Below are 17,695 nucleotides of genomic sequence, written 5' to 3'. Positions count from 1 at the left end.
CTGACCCCCATTGCAAACCAGTTTATCCTAAATCCCTCCACAAGGAAGTGAGCCTCTGAGCTAGTGAGACACAGATGTACCTGCAGTCAACCTCTCAATGACAGGAATGGCTAGAGTTGGGTTATTTCCCCTGTGTCTGAGGACATGCATTCAGGCTTTAACTGGGGTTGGGGCCTTGTGCAGGTAACCACCTAGAGGTTGATCTCTCCCATCTGCAATCTCCCTTTACTTTTATAGAACCCATCTTCTTCATCACTTTCCGAATGGGTCATCAGGTCAGCACCCTCAGCCTTTTTGCATCCTAGTCAGATTAATTCCTCCAACTCAGAAAGTATTCACAATTTTGGGTCACTAAGTCCAATGGCGAATAGACACTGAGAACACAGATACATGCATACACACACACACACATACATATACATACACACATATATGCTTTCAAATGACAACTCAGCAAGGGGAAACTGCTCTAAAGAAAAGGGCATTATTGGGTCAACTGACGAAACTGGAGTATGAATGGTAGACTAGATAAAAGTATTGCATCAAAGTCTGAGTTGGTAACTAAATGATGGTGATGCAAGAGAATAGCCCTATTCTTAGAAAATACTCCCTAAAGTATTTGGGTGTAAATGATGTATGTAACTTTCCCTTAAACAGTTCAGAAAAAAAATTATGCACATATATTTATGTACACATTATAGATACGTAGACATTCATTTATACACTTATAGGCAATGTACACATACATGCACACAAAAGGGGTGGGGAAGAGAAAGCAAACAAATGATAAAACACAGAGGTCAATTTATAATATGAGAATCTGTCTAAAAGGCACATTCGGTGTTCTTCATACTATTTTCATTGTTGCAGTTCTGTAAATTTGAAATTATTTCAAATTAAGTTAAAAGAAAAAGACAACCTCCAACCCTTAACTTTGTTTGCCTTTTCAAGGCAAATGTTGTTTTGGGGCTTTCCATTTTAAGCCCTATATTTCTGGGTTCATGTGGAGGCAGAGGCTGATCACAGGAGTACTATGGCCTGTGATTATGTCTCCAATGGACTCTCTTTACTTAGAATCATGTTAGGTCACAAGAAACACCATGTGAAGGTTGAGGCGGGGGGAGATAAATGTGTGTGCATATATGCCCCTAATGAATACACACCTCTATCTCCCTCTGTTCTCTGTTGATTGATTTAAGCCTCGAGATGCCAGCCTCAGTGCTTACAGAGGTCATGTGAGTATGTGAATGAGTGACACAGGCCAGGCATAGGAGAAGTCAACTACTAGAAATACAAGAAAACTTTCTTGATTTTTACTGAACTATATTGAAGCATAAAATGGCATACAAGGTATGATACTGAAAATTATATTGCCAAGTCATAGTGGGAAAAACTGAAAAAACAGAAGTAGTTCATAATTCATTTTCCCATCTCACAATCCCTTGGACCTAGATGATTCTAGTCTTACATCCCAGAGGGTGTTGCAGGGAGCATGTTCTTCATCATGTGGCGATATGGAGTACGGAGTCCCACTGTGAGGCCTTTAACTGGGAGCAGTATTTCGTTTTACTCAGTTTCATAATGGAAAACAGCTGTTCACAAATGTAGGTACTCCCAAACATGGAGAGAATCTTTGCACAGTGGTTTTTATATTTCGGGTAGCTACTCCAGAGGTATTTATAGAATTCCGGTATTCCCACCTTGTCGTATTTGGTTTTCAGTACTGTGTTACACTGCAGATCAATAACCTCCATCTGCAGTGCTTCATGCACGCTTTCGATCTTCATGGAGAAAGGGGAGCTGAACAGAGTCAGTTCACTTTCATAGAGTTTGAAATCGGACAACCTTTTCTGGAATTCAGTCTTTAATTCCACGATTTTGGGAATGTAGTTCAGGCCATCGCTTTCATTTCTGGAAACTGATTTCAATGTGGGAAAGTGGGCCAGATTATTCCTTGCCAAATGAGTTTCCCAAAGGCACAGTTTTGCCAGAAACGCTCGAATCAAGTCATACATTTGTGTAATGATTTGTGAATGCCCTTGAAGAGATATGTTCAAAGTGTTCAAATGCATTGTCATATCGACCAGGAAAGCCAAATCTTTGATCCAGTCTTGAGAGCTCAGTTGAGGCAGGGGCTTTCCTCTGGATGACATGAAGGAATCAATTTCTTCCACTGATTCAAAAAATCTCTTCAGCACCAGCCCACGACTAAGCCACTTGATCTCTGTGTAGTACAGAAGGCTGCCATACTGGCTGTCCAGTTCATAGAGCAAAGTTGTGAACTCGCTGTGGTTCAGTCCACGGGAGCATATCCAGTTCACGGAGTTAACTACCACATTCATGACGTGGTCCATCTTTAACTTTTGAGCGCAAAGTGATTCTGGGTGAATAATGCAGCAAATGGACTTCAGATCTGAGCCCTTGCAAACCATTGCCACCTTGGACTTAAGTTTTGTAACAAGTCCATCGTTCGCATCTACCATGGTAGGGGTGCCAGTTGAGGCCACGCTTACTAATTTTGACCAGTCAATATTAAACTTCTTAAGACTTTTCTCAACACGCAAAAATATCTCATTTCCAGATTTTGTACCTGTCATGGGCACTGTATCCAAAAGTTCTTCTGACACATCAAAATTCTCATCGACACCACGGATGAATATGGCTAACTGGCTGGTATTATTTATATCCGTGATCTCATCGATTGCAATAGAATATGCCACAAATGATTTGATTTTTTCACGTAATTTCTCCCATAAATTCCCAGCCACATCTTCCACAGGCTGAACGGCAGCATTTTCCTTGGGACTCTCATTTGACAACACTTGCTTTTGCTCAGGACACACAATTTCTGATGACCCTAAGAGATACTTTCTGAGTCCTTTTTTCAGCTCATGAAGCTTCTCATCACGCACCTTCTCAGTGTACTGGTCATAGTGCTTACTGTGGTTGGTCTGATAATGGCGTCTTAAGTTGTATTCTTTTGACACAGACATGCTCTGTTTGCATATTAAACATGTAGGAATATTCTGCACTTCCACGAAGAAATATGCTCTCTCCCATTTTTCTTGAAATACACGGCCCTCTTGGTCTATCTTTCTTTTTCCCACTTTTGATAGAAACATGGAGACAAGATATATTTCATTTTTCTCTTAACTCTACTGTTAGAAAAGCAGCAGCAAAAGGACAATGATAAACAGGAGAGACAAAGTGGCTGGGAGCATGGTTAGCTGGAGAGTAACCTGCTCCTGCAGAGAGGGGTGGCTGACACTCAGCTCCAGCAAACTGTTACCGGAGGGAACATGGGCCCACTGGGGCTGGATCTTCAGATTTCTGAAGGAAACCTGGAAATCGATTTTCATGAAAAAGTCCCTGGCTATTTAATGTTGGCTATTACTTCCCATTTTAAAAATGTATGTGAGCCAAACAAAAGACCTCTTTAGTGGCTCTGTTTGACACATCTGGTTTAAACAGGAATAATTTAAAAATGTATTTGCATTTTAACATATATATATTTTTTCATTTGATTCTCAAGAGAATATTGAAATCAGAAAAAAAAATTGAGCACAGGTATATGACTTACTTGCTGTGAGTCACAAAAGACATTGGTGATAGCCACAGAACCGCAAAAAAACTTACTTGTTTTAAATTTAAAGAACCTGGCCATGATGCAGGTAAGCTTTACTTTGAGAGAACATAGATATAATAATTCACTTTAAGAAAATGTAGGGAGGACAGAAAGTCAATTTAGTGGTTGCCTGGGGCTGGAGGTGGGAACGGGAAATGACTGAAAATGGGTAGGAGGAATCTTTTTGGGAGTGATGAAAATGTTCTAATATTAGATTGTGGTGATAGTTGCACAACTCCATAAATTTACTAAAAAACACTGAATTGTGTACATTCTACATGAGTGAATTTTCTGGCATGTAAATCATGCCTCAATAAAGCTATTAAAAATGTAAAAAACCGGTTAGCCACCACATAAGTTTAGGAGTAATAACTGAGCATTTGAAAAGAATACTTTAGTTTCCAAACTCTAAATGAAGAAGTTCCTGTCTACCACCATGCCACCCTGAACACGCCTGATCCCGTCTGATCTCAGAAGCTAAGCAGGGTCGGGCCTAGTCAGTATTTGGATGGGAGACCAACTAGGAAGACCAGGTGCTGTAGATGTAAAAAAAAAAATAAAAATAAATGAGGAGGTTCCTTAAGTGACTCAGGCTCTTAAGAACATCTCTACATCTTCTGCGTTACTCACCCTACAGAATACTGACTTGCTTGCAAGAACTCCAGGGACATTCAAGACGTTCAAGACTCCAACACATTCAAAATATTTAACCAGCAGAGTGGCTGGGACGTTGCTCTCCCAGAAGGGATGTTGCCCTCAGCATTGGGGGTGGGGTAGGGTAGTTCTGGGAGTCCAAGCTGTGCGGTGGCACCCCTTTTGGTTCTGAACTATGGGAGTTTGAGGGTGGGGGCTCCTGGGGGTGAAGCTGGGGTGGCCATGCAGGCACAATCTACCAAGTGAGGTGAAGCAGTTCAGTATTATGATATGAGCCTCTACCATTAAAGGTTCTCGGATAAGAGTGTGCCACATCACAAGTTACACACAGTCTGATGTAGAGCAAGCTCCATTGGACTGATATGAGAAAAAATGTCTGGCTAATAAAACTCAAGGAATATAATTAAAAGACCTTGTAACATGCAGGAAAAATGAAATGTGTATAAAGAGCAGCATGCTTTGCTCTAAGGCTCAAGGAGCGAGGACCCAGTGGTGAGTGCCTGCCACAACACGTCACACTGCACAGCCGGTGCTGGGATGATTTTCTCACCACCCAGATACTCACCATTGCTAAGCTCAAGGCCTGGAAGTGGTCTGAAGAGAAAGAGACACTGGTGAATACAACAACACTCATTTTCCTCTCTCGTCCATTTAGTTCTATTTGACAAACTTTTGTGAGAGTCGACTTCATGTTGGTCACAATGGGAGAGAAAACTGAGAGAGGCTACTCATGATGACCAAGAAACAGGAACAGGGTTACATAGCTTACAGATGTAGAACATGATAAAATGAGTGTGAGAGGCAGCTTGGCACAGCAACTGACTTCAGGGACCAACCACCCACCTCCTGTGGTAAAAAATCCCTGTGCCTCTGCTTATCCACCTCAGGCAAGTTGTGACCTGCAGATTCATGCTCATGACAAAGAGGGAAACTCTCACTTACCTAATGACTGTGAATTTGATAAATTCTGCGGCATCCAAAATCCTTCTCATAGAACTGATTTCTAGGTAACCAGGGGCTTTGAATACCACCCCCGGGGGCATGCCATCGATGACCACACAGCCAGGGTTGAATGTGATTTTCCTGTAGGGGACTTTCACAGGGAAATCCACTCCAATGGCTTCACCTGTGATGAGACAAAACAGCAAAAAACCAGTCACATTTATCATTTGCTTTTCCCAAACCATGCTTTATCTTTAATGTCAAGATTTTAAAATCATTCACATCAAATGACAACATTTGGTGATCAGCTTTGATTTCTTATAGTGTTACTATGGTGTATGAAAAATTTTATTGATTTTGAAATTGGTAATGGGTCGTACAACAGATTCAGTTTCACTCTCTATTAAATAGGGATTATCATGGTATCTATTAAAAAAGGTTTTTGTGAGTATTAAATTATTAGTCACATGTTGAGCACTAAAAACAATGCTCAAACATGGTAAAAACTCAGTAAATCAAAGATAGCTATTATTATTATTATTATTATTATTATTATTGTTATTACTATTGTAATTAGTTCTTTCATGTATAAGCTCTTCAGTAAAAATACACACTAATCTTGATCAAAGCTCCTTCACAGAAAGATCAGTTTCCTAGATAAAGTATTCAATTAAAAAGAAATAAAACTTACCAAATTTTCGGCTAAAGAGGTCATTGACTTGTTCTCTTAATTGTTTTATCTTTTCTATGCTTGATAATCTTTCCTTCTCATTATCTAAAAATAATTAAACAAATAAGAAAACTAGGATTATTAATGTATTTGTCCCAAAGAAAGTTATTGGAGGAAATGCCTGTTAGCATATGAAAAAACACTTCATATGGCTTATTATTCAGTTTAGTTTTAGCAAAAATTAAGCATTTTGGAAATTTGTAAATGGAAGCCATCACAGAGGGTAGATAATTTTCCTGATTATAACTATATAAACATACCACAACTACTTTTGGGCACATTTTCAATATCATGCAAGACAAGGATGTCCACTTTCACCACTACTCTTCAACATAATAATAGCAATCCTAGCCAATGCAATATGACATGTAAAAGGAATAAGATGTATTGAGATTAGAAGAGAAAGTTTTTCAATACTTACAATTTTAATTCTATTTTGAACAACTAAAGCAACTATGTGGTTCAAAGTTCAAGAGGCATAAAATAGTGCATAGTGAAACGTCTCTCTATCTCAGTTCTCAGTTTCTTTCCCTGGAAGAACTATGTTATTAGATTCTATTGTATCTCTCTAGATATATTTTACATATACTTATTCAGGAAAGATGATCACTTGATGGGCAGCAAATAAATTTCACCTTTGTGGCCAGCTCCAATTCAATGGCAGCTAGTGCTTGGAGTTGCTTGCCCTGAGGTATATTTTCCAGGTAATGCCAGGACATGGCTGGGAGAAGCGATACCTGATTAACAATGTTCAACATAAGCAAGATATTTGGTGTGTGGCAATCTGAAGCATATTTTATATTCCTGAATTGTCATTCCTTAGTTGACAGGGTGAACTAAGCAGAAAATAACTCCAAGAGACTAACCCATGTTGTAAAATGGTTAAAACATAACAAAATGAAAAATATAATATAAATTATGATAAAGCCAGATAAACTTCCGTACCTGGAATTGTCACCTGGACAATGTTAAGATCTTCAACACCTGCTGCTGAACTTGTAATACTGGATGAGTTTGTGTTTCCTTAAAACAGAAATTGAAATTTAGAACTTACAGAAAATTAGGCCAATTCTCCTCTAAAAACATCAAAGTGCCATTTTGATCAGAAGCCCAGAATGATTTTTTTTAAAACCAGACGAAACTGTGCTGTAGAGTAACAAGGTGGCTTGTAATTAATTGATATTTGAGTCTCTCTGCAATTTAATGGTGATGTAAAAGGAGAACGGGCACAATTGCTTTTATTTAGTCCATAGCCCCAATACTTCAGTCAGTCTGATTATATTTTAAAAGGAGGGTGCTTAAAAGCATACTTCCTTTGCTATTTTCTCAGTTTAGAGGGAGGTAAAAAAAGGAAATCAGACATATAAATATGTCCAAGAGGACCTTTAAGTAGCAGACAGACATCCTATTAACAATGATTTAACAGAGTCACAGCAAGTCTCAGACAGGGTTAAATAGTAAAAGCAGAGTTGATGTTATCACTTTTTTTTTTTTTTTTGTCAAATGATAAACACAACATGTCATCACTTTTTTTTTTTTTTTTGTCAAATGATAAACAACATTCACCTAAGTTCCAGGCTGAGAAATGTGAATGAGCCTGTCTAGTCCTTTCCCAGGAACTCACAGCTCAGTTCATGTGTTGTGTGAATGATGAACCATTTGGGCGTTTGAGATTCTGCATCTGAAGAGCAAGACCTCAGAGAGACACATTAGAAGCTCAAACGCCCAGGAGCCACTTCAGCAACAAAAGCCCTTGGGTTTTTCTGCAGTTTCATGCTGCTTCAGACACAGAATTTTTGGAGAAAAAGTGGGAAAATTTGCTGTTCTTGTCCTTAAAATTACTCCTTTTTCTGATAAATCTAATAAATCATGAAGGTCTGATTCTTAACAGCCAGGTTCAACATTAAGGGATTACTGAAAGTACTGTGAGGTTCCATCACCACCTTGAAACAAGAAAAATCATTCAGGGAACTTAACATCATTCAGCCTCCAAAACCCAGAACCAATTCAGGTTATCAGAACCAACAGGGAGACAGTACCAGAAGATGAGGCATTATGTTTTGATGAAGTGGTAATGTTTTACCACTAAAACTGACTCTTCAAAACATAAAAATCTGTCACAAAACACACGAAGCACAATTTCAAAACTGATCAAAATCCAATTATAATCAATGCATAAACTGGAAGTTAATTCATTTTAATTGCCCTGCACATTTCAAGTAAATGAACGGGATTTTCCCTAATGGGTTCAAGTCTTAACTCCTCTAAAACGCACTTACACAATGATTCTTTTTGGGCTGACTGCTCAATAACCATATAAGTTAGTTTGAAACTAAATCATCTGGCTCATAGTCCATGAGCCATCATAATAATCCTTGTCAGATGAAGGACAAGAATACTCCCACAGAAGGACTTCCAAAAGCTTTAGTCCTTTGCTAGATGTATGCTTATTAGTGGGTAAATTATTTACCAAATAATTTATGCCTATTCTTTAAACAACTGCTACCCAGAACAAAAGGATGATTCGGCCTGCACTTGCTGTACAATCGTGGCACCCCACAGGACAGCAGTACAGTCTAGGGGCTAGTTTGGAGGACATTTCTGGGATTCAAATCACTGCTAGACTTTGATTCCAATGTGGGATTCTTCTCTTCACAGTGTTAAACGTACTTTAAGAAACAACCCAAGTGTCTATCAATGAAAGAATGGATAAATTGTGATTTATACACAATAGAATATTATTTAGTCTTAAAAAGGAAGTAAGTTTTGACCTATGCTGCAACAGGGATGAACCTTGAAGATTTTAAGTGAAAGAAGCCAGACACAAAAGGTCACATACTGAATAATTCCATCTATATGAAATATGTAGAACCAGTGACTTGATAGAGACAGAAAGGAAATTGCTGGTTGCCACGGGCTAGTGGAGTGGGAGTGGGGAAAGGGGAGCAGCTGCCCAGTGGGTAAGGGGTTGCTTTTGGGGAGATGAAAATGTTTTGGAACTAGATGTAGGTGGTGGTGGTTGTACAACACTCTGTATGTACTAAATGCCGCTGAACTGTTCACTCTAAAAATGGTTAATTTTATGTTATGTCGCTTTCACCTCAAAATTTTTAAAATGCACTTTTTAGAGTTTCCGTTCGTAGAATTTTAAGGAGAAAAATAAATCTCACCATATAACTCAGAACAGTAGAACCTGATGCCACACTGATGCTCTATGATGACTCTCAAACTGGGCCATGTAAATATCATGTTTTATCTATAAACCTACTCAGGCCTCATTGACGTCAAGTACAGATGAATCAGCACAAATCCATCCTCACTAATGGAAAATCCATTATTCTAGGACAAGAAGCATCTTCTCAGCGCTCAGTCACCCTGACAGCATTGTGCATAATTTCCAGTAAAATGGTTAGGGCTAAAGCATGGCGGAAAGGCTGTCCATTTACACAGGCCCAATCGATACCTGAAATTTTCACCTTTGTGCTTAAGTAATATATGGTTACTGTGGAGAATTAGAGAAACAGTGAATGTGAAAGGAAGAAAAGTAAAATCCTGCATAATTCTAATACTATTGGTATAGTTTCTTTTTTAAAAAATATATTTTCTTAGTTTTTTCTTTCTGTGTAATCATTTTTCTAAACAAAATTGAGATCCTACTGTAAATTGTGTTTTTTTTGGTCCCTCTCTGTTTTGTGTGTAACTTGTCTTGAGTGAGATAGTTTTGTTTTTCACTGAATATAACGAGCATTTATTTTTCCAGATGGATTACCACGTCCCATTTTTTTAACTGTTGGGCACTTTGTACCCACTTTTTCTCTGTTATAAAAAATAATGAGAAAAGTTTTACCACCCTAAAACAATCAGCTTGATGAAATTTTAGAATTCAAATAAATGAAGTACAACATAAAAATCAAATTGGGATGGGAACATTCAATCTGAAAATTCCCCTAGTCATGGCAAAACCAGTTCAGACACTGTGATATTTCAGGTGAAGTAATATTATCTCTAAGTAAAAAGGATTCACTCAGAAAAAAAGTAAATGTTTATTTTAAAAGTGTCATTTGTATAGTTTATACACTATTATCCAAATATTGCTATCTTCTTGTTAAATCATTTTTTCAATGTAAAAAGATAAGCCTGCAATTATTTAAAGCTATTTTATAATTCAGAGTTTACTAATTCAAAATCACATCTGTTCAAATGAGTGAGATTTCATTAAATGTTAGGATAGAATTATCTACCTAAAGACATTAATTCTGAGACCTCATAACATTATTAAATACGTAAAATAAAAGAGCTTCTTATATTAGGAAGCCACTATGGATTTGCTTATATTCCAGCAGCAAAGATAATTTTTTTTTAGCAGATTATTAAATGAATCACGATGAAATAAAATAGGTACATTTTTTTTTAACAGTTAGGGCTTAAAATCCGAAAATTCCAGGATAAATGGTCTCATCACTTCTATGAAAAATCAAAAATGTTTAAAAAACTTTCAACTGTAAAGAATCCCCTTAGGATATGTTCATAATCATTGGATGTAGTTTTTAAACAAACATACAAACAAAAAACCAAAAAGATTAAGTGTCAGTTTTTAAGCATTTTAAAATACAATAATCTTATGTAGTGGTGGATTGTAAAAAATAAATCTTTTTAAAGGAACTTCACTTCCTTTAAATACTTGCACTGAAACTGAGTTCACAGATTCCGGGCCTGATCGGTTGTCATTTCTGACCTCTATCACGCTCTAGACAAGAGAATGTGTTTCTAAGTGAACTAGTCCTTTTCCACCTTTTCCCTTCCTCACCCTTTATTTGTTCCTCCCTTGGACAGAGTACAGTTTGGTCTCACAGTGGCCCAGTGCTAATCTGCATGTCCTAATTTGTTGTCTAAAATGCCTAGAGCACTGGGTACTTGATGGGAACATGTGCTGCTCTGGTCATACATACACAAACATCGATTTCAATCTTTTACCCACAATAATCTTTCAGGAAGGAATAAAAACTATACTTAGCAGAGTGAATGGAATGAGGCTTTTGGAAACTAACCTTCAATTTTCACCTCGGCTTCAGGTTCCTCACTTGTTTCTGAAGGCACAAGCTGAGTAGAATCTTGAAAAAAAAAATTTCTAAAATGACATTCATTATTATGTATTCTTATGTTCCAACATCTGACTGCTCCTATACCAAAAAAGTTGTTTATCTTGGTGTTTTACATACATTTCATACTTAATAAACGTAAAGGTATAAGTATAAAGTAATTTTAATTTTAAAAGGGATAATAGGGTAATAAAGGATAATCTTATATAAGTGATAAGGAGAGAGAGATAAGAAACTTTCAGATATTATCAAATAATATGGAGTTACCCACATTAATGGACACAGAATATCCTTCTATTTGAGCTAATGGAATTCATGTGGTCATAGTGTTTTCTTGTCATCAGGAATTACTAGGATAAAAAGAAGCCATTTTCTTTGATTACTAATTCCCTCTTATCCTACCAGAAGCGCCCAGGTATTACAATCTATTATTACATGGAAGCACGATCAAGTTTTCTGGTGGACAAGAATTATGACATATATAGACAAAAGCCTGGCTAGATTATCTCATTTATCTCTGGTTCATTTCAAGAAGATTTAGCAAAACTTATATTAATTGTTCACAAAGGTAGAAAGACAAGACCTCGAACTAATTTAGCTGTTTTGACATTATACTATTATTATATAAGATGTAGCCTTTAGGAAAAAAATGAGTGAAAATACACAGGACCTCTCTGTGCTATTCTTGCAGCTTCTTGTGAATCTATAATTATTTAAAAATGGAAAGTAAAAAAATATCAGACTAACTTACCTCTACCATAAATGGGCTTCCCACTACAGTGTGATAATAAAAATCTCTTCGGAAATAATTCGAAAGCCAACATCCAATGAAATCTTTTCTAACTCTCACTCAACATCATTCTACAATTGTTTGCTATGGGTTTTGTTCTATTTAAATACTATCTAACCATTCAAAAAAAAAATGACCAAATAATATCTTAACAGTCTTTATAAAGAAAAGTAAAATGTAAGGGAGAAACAGATTGCAACTAAATTAAAAATAATTGTCCTCCCCAACATCCAGAGAAGGTCAGAGATTGCACTGAAGAAAAAGAAAAGGAAGATATAAACAAACAAACAAAAAAAATAAAGACTCCAGTCACATGCTACAACATGGATAAACCCTGAGGCATTATGCTCAATGAAACAAGCCAGTCATAGACAAATACTAAATGATCCTACTTATATGAGTCACAGAGAGTAGCTAAATTCATACTGCAGAAAGTAGAATGGGATTGTGAGGTCGGGAAAAGGAGCTGTTTAATAGGGATAGATTTGCAAGACGAAAAAGTTCTGAGAATCTGTTTGACATCGATCTGAATATACTTAACACTCAGTACTCAGCCAGTACTGAACTTCACACTTAACAATGGTTAGGATGGTAAATTCAATGTTATGTGTTTTTTTTCCCACAATAAAAAATATATAATTTAGAAAAATAATATACAATAAAATAATATACATTAAAATGATATAATAATATATAATAAAATATATAATTTAGATGTTAAATAGTGACCAAGTCAACCTGTCTTCTTGGTTTAAAGCAAATGGTTTAAAATTCAAAATAAAGAACTTTATGAGTAAATGAATAATTCTAAGACCAAACTCTATCGTATCATGTTTTTGGGCAAAATTAATCAGATTCTTTTAAGTCAGAGAATTGGAAAAATTGCTCAGGGGGCCGTTGGAACCATCCCCCCAAGTTAAGTACTCCAAACGCCTTCAAACTGAAGAAGCCATTAAAAATAATTGCAAATCAGTTTCCTGGAGAACACTTTTGATTTAGAGAAAAATACAAATCATTTTGGTACTAAGATAGATACACAATTCCTAAAAGCAAGGTCATCTTGCCTGTCAACTGACCAAGACGTCCCATGCCTCTTGGTTTGGTGAGGAAGTTTCCTTTATTGTTACCATGGACATGTATAAACCACGTTAGGGGTTCAGGACTTAAATATAATGATCTGGATTTATAAATGAATGGAGGGAAGTATTATCAAATTTTACTTCTAATTCAAGAATTTCCTGAAATACTTTTTGACTCTGTTCAAAAGAATTTTGTCAGGCCCATCAAGAAGACACAGTGAAATAAAGTGACAAGCGGCCCCGGTGCCAAGTTTTCTTGTCATTTCTACATCCAGAGGCTTTAAGCAGAATCGCTCCCAGATCAGGAAAGTAAGAAAGTGATAGTTCTTAACATTACAACATCTTAGGACCAGAACTCAGCTAGCGTTCTAAGAAAGCACACCGGGAAGCCCCCACCTCTATTTTCATACACATGTGTTTTAGTGTGTTCTCTGTAGAATACTGTAAACTAAAAATAATAAAATGCCTCATTTTTCTAACCTTCCATTGGTGATTCCATTTCTATTACTTCACTGATTGCAGAAGAATGATGGCTTTCTGAAAGGAAAGTAAACAATAAATAAAAAAGGTAGAAATACAAATTAAAAAAAAAGAAATCATTTAAAACAATGTAAACAATTCAAGACACACATGGAAATATACATGAAATACTTCAACTCCTTGAAGTAAAATTTGCACAAATGTTCCTTTCTTTATATATATTTTTGTTATTTTCTTTGTACTTTGTTAAATTTTCAAACATACAAAAGTAGAGAGAGGGTATAATAAAGCCATGTGCCCATCTGCCAGTGCCCACAGTCATCGACTCATGTGACCCTTTTTCATTTGTGCCCACCCATGACACCCCACTGGTTGTTTAAAGTAAATCTCAGATATGGTAGAATTCAATGTGCAAATACTGAGTAGGTACCAGTAAGATTTAACAGCTCTCTTCCTTCAGTGCCACTCCAATATCATGATGACCCCCCCCCATTAACAATTATTCTTTATCATTGTCTCATATCTAGTCATTGTTCAAATTTCTTCAATTGTCTCATGTCTTTTTCTTAAAAAACTTTATCTTGAAATAATTTTAATCTTACAAAGAAGTTGCAAAAATAAAACAGTACAAGAAGATCCATATACCTTTTATTCAGAAAACATAATGTTAACATTTTACCATTTCCTTTACCATTTGTAATCTTTCTCCCCTGCCCTAATCTAGCTATATAGAGAGATGCATATAAACATACTTTTCTTTTCCTTAACCATTCTAGAGAAAATAACATACATCATGTCCCTTTATCTCCTAATAGGGATATTATTTTACATGATCACTCTCTTATAAAAATCACAGAATTTAACATTCAGACAATATTTTATTTATTTTAACATCTGTATTCCAATCTTGTCAGTTGCCCCAAATGTCCTTTATAGTGCTTCTCCTTTTAGTATAGGATCCAGGTTGGGGTCTGGTATTGTTTTTTGTTGTCAAGTTTGTTTAGTCGTCTTTAATCTGGAACAGTTCCATACTCTGTGGCATTTTCATTTTTATGGCATTTCTATTTTTTAAGAATAGAACCTCTGCCATCCCCAGCGGAATGGTCCTTATTTTTGAATTTGATGTTTCTTTATGCTATGATTCAGACTTTGCATTTTCAGCCAAAATATTGCCTAGATGATGGTGTGTCCTTCTTAGGGTATCACATCTGGAGGCATACAATGTCTGCTACAGGATTGAATGTTTGTGTTGTCCACAAATTCCTATGTTGAGATCCTAACCTTCAGTGTAATGATATGTGGAGGTGGGACATTTGGGAGGTAATTAGGTTATGAGGGTGGAGCCCTCATGAGTGGGATTAGTGCCATTATAAAAGAGACCCCGAAGAGCTTCCTGGTCCCTTCCACCATGAGAGGACACAGTGAGATAATCGTTAATGAACCAGGAAGTGGGCTCTCACCAGACACCGGATCTGCCAGCACCCTGATTTGGACTTCCCAGCCTTTGGAACTGTGAGAAGTGAATTTCTTTTGTTTATAAGCCATCCCCAGCACCCCCACCCCGAATTATGCTATTCTGGACTAAGACAGAGTCTATCTGCCCCTGTCTGGTGATAGGAATTTTAATCCTCTGATCTCGGTGTTATTTGATTGCTCCACTGTATAATTACTGTTTTCTTCCCCCTCTCTTGCAACTAACAAGCAACCCGTGGGGAGACACTTAAAGATCACATAAATATTCCACTCCTTTTCTACATTCCCCTCTAGATTTAGCATCCACTGATGATTCCTTCTTGATCCAAACTTATTTCATAACGGTTACAAAATGATGACTTTCTAATTTCAGCATCCCTCCCCATTTACCAGTCATTTCTGGTATTCCATGGGGAGCAGTAAATGTCTTTCTAGTCGGTTTGCTCAAATCAGGGTCCCAACGAAGCCCCCACATTGCATTTGGTTGAAATGTCTCTTACATCCCTTTTACTACAAAATAGGTTTCTCTCCATTTTTTAAACAATTGCTATTATTTGACGAAGAAACCAGCATATCTGTCCGGTTGAGTTTCTCCCATTCTGGAATGTATTGCCTGTGCCCTCGTGCTGCTGTTTCCATGTGTTCCCGTACCCTGACATGTCTTCAAATTGGTGGCTGGGTCTAGAGGCTGCATCAGACTTTGGTTTCATTTTGTGGGGCAAGAATCCCAAAAGTGTATTTCTACTAGATCTCGTTGTGTTGGTTATCTCTGTCTTTGTGAGGTTAACATTGGACCAGTGAGTTGGGACCTATCAGCCTGATCCATTTGTGATAAAGTCTCATCAGCATTTTATGAATGGTTTTAATAGCCACTGGTGATTACTGTTGAGACGCATTGTTACATTAGGGGCTGCAATATGGGGATGTCTTATGACTTCTTTTTCAAAGCCTTATGTTTTATTCCTCAAAATTCTCTTAAGTAAAAAAAAAAAAAAAGGTGAAGAATTCAGAACATACATTATTTGGCTAGGTAAAAATTAGAATGCCGATAAATTTTGGTTTTTATTATCAATGATTCTAACTACATTATGAAATTATTAATCAATGTCTGTGTGCCCGCAATAACAAATAAAACTCAAAAGCATTTATTTTATGCTTTTCTTATATATTTTTCCTCATTGTAAAGGGCAGACATGGAACTTTAGAGTCTCCTGTAAAGTATTTCTTCCAATGAAGGACAAAACACAAACTTGTCGCATTATTGTTTTCCAGGTGTGTGCTAACTAACATCGTGAGGCTTTAATTCTCATTCTTATGACTGAAATCCAAGCAAATGAAGTCTTAAAGGAAAACTTGCATATTTCGTGTTGGAAACTCACGATCAACAGGATGTTGTAAGAGGGCCCACAGTCTTATAACATAGTTAACTTTTTGTTCATTTACCAATTCTGCAATTATTTTTCAAGAAAGTGTGGGGGTAGGGGGGCGGTATATATCAAGACACATATTATATTTAAGCTTTTTTTTATTTTCAGCCTCTTGCCCCAAGTTTGGTTATATTGGAAGAAAAGGAGTAGGAGGGAGGCTGAGGTAGCAGGGAGTGAGCTGAGAAGAGGCTATTGTTAAGATGGTGAGGGGCAGCGGGCAGGAGACCATGACAGACCCCTGGTGGGCCCTCCTGCCAGCACTCACTGGAGTCTGTCTATTCACAGGCTCTCTGGTCCTCTTAACCAATGATTCTGATTATCTTGTTATCTCGTTAAATCTGCAGCACACTGCTATACAGGTTCTGTGGTGATACGAAAGACAAGTAAATTCTGGGCTGCTCACGGGCAGAACAGACACAGGTGACGGCCTTTCTACAGTCAAAGGGCATAGTGTGGCAACTGAATTTACAAACCAGTTCGTCAATTCGTCTATATCTGTCACAATTCTGCTAAAGACCAAGCGACAGGGGTTCGAGGGATTTCAGGGCTGATCAGGAAAGAGATATGTTACAAAATGATGACTTTCTAATTTCAGCATCCTTCCCCATTTACCAGTCAACTTTATTTGGGCAAAACTGAAAGGTTTGTACGCCAGGAAAAGTCCCTCACCAATAGAAAGCTCCGTTGGCTTCAGTTTGGGGACCGCCAGGCAGAAGGGTGAGTGAGGAGCAAAGGAAACCTGGGCAGAAGGAGATAGGAAAGGGGGCTATGTGTCAAGGTGGCATCGCAGCACGGGGTGGGGGTCTCTGAGTCAGAGAGCTGTGAGGGGCAGTTTTGGCTGGGGTCTTCGTAGCCCTGGGGTTTTCCTTAATGTAGCCTAGCAGATGTTGAGTGCACTTTGAGTTTGGCACCAGTAGGCTTTTGAGCGAACAGGTCTCAGCCTGCTATGACGAAATAAACAAACTTGGAGCCAATATACAAAGGTCATCTTTGGTTCATTTCTAGAACACCAACTAACTTCAACACTGCATCATCAAACGGTTCATGCTATGCAACATGGAGCCACAAATACTACAAAATATAAATCACTTAGATATAAAGGCCAGTAGAGGTAAATAATTTAAAAACAAATTGCTCATTGTTAGGTTCATGTCTAAGCATGATAAAGATTACATAAAAACAGAAGTAGGCCAATGCATTTTCTTTCCTTCTCTTCCATTTCAAAAAGTCAAAATCCAAACAAAATATTACACTCAGTAAATTCAATGTGTATTAGCTCTAAAATACTGGCATGCTCCAGAAAGTAGAAGAGGATATACATTTGAAATAATGAGGAATTTTTCATCAGCAGGATAACTTTTCAAAGAACCTGCTTTGGAGTACAAATTTAGTCATC

At 37.2% G+C, this 17,695-nt stretch overlaps 1 protein-coding gene and 1 pseudogene across 2 annotated transcripts in view; one reads left to right on the top strand and one right to left on the bottom strand.

The window, feature by feature from the left end:
- Positions 1-1,291: 1,291 nt before the first annotated feature.
- GTF2IRD2B (GTF2I repeat domain containing 2B) overlaps positions 1,292-17,695 on the bottom strand; it is a 50,808-nt gene continuing 34,404 nt past the window's right edge. The window contains exons 10-16 of one of the 2 annotated variants that reach the window (XM_016153222.2): positions 13,400-13,456; positions 11,000-11,062; positions 6,897-6,974; positions 5,913-5,996; positions 5,222-5,405; positions 4,845-4,873; positions 1,292-3,106 (exon numbers count right to left, since the gene is read on the bottom strand). In XM_016153222.2, coding sequence (XP_016008708.2) covers positions 1,503-3,106; positions 4,845-4,873; positions 5,222-5,405; positions 5,913-5,996; positions 6,897-6,974; positions 11,000-11,062; positions 13,400-13,456 — 2,099 coding nt within the window. In that variant the 3' untranslated portion in view covers positions 1,292-1,502. The remainder of the gene's footprint in view (positions 3,107-4,844; positions 4,874-5,221; positions 5,406-5,912; positions 5,997-6,896; positions 6,975-10,999; positions 11,063-13,399; positions 13,457-17,695) is intronic. The other variant, XM_016153223.2, reaches the window with a different exon arrangement.
- On the top strand, positions 4,052-4,170 carry LOC118607224 (annotated as a pseudogene).

This window comes from Rousettus aegyptiacus, unplaced genomic scaffold (genome assembly GCF_014176215.1).
Source record: "Rousettus aegyptiacus isolate mRouAeg1 unplaced genomic scaffold, mRouAeg1.p scaffold_m13_p_8, whole genome shotgun sequence".
Taxonomy (NCBI): domain Eukaryota; kingdom Metazoa; phylum Chordata; class Mammalia; order Chiroptera; family Pteropodidae; genus Rousettus; species Rousettus aegyptiacus.
This window is presented reverse-complemented; position numbering and strand designations above follow the sequence as displayed.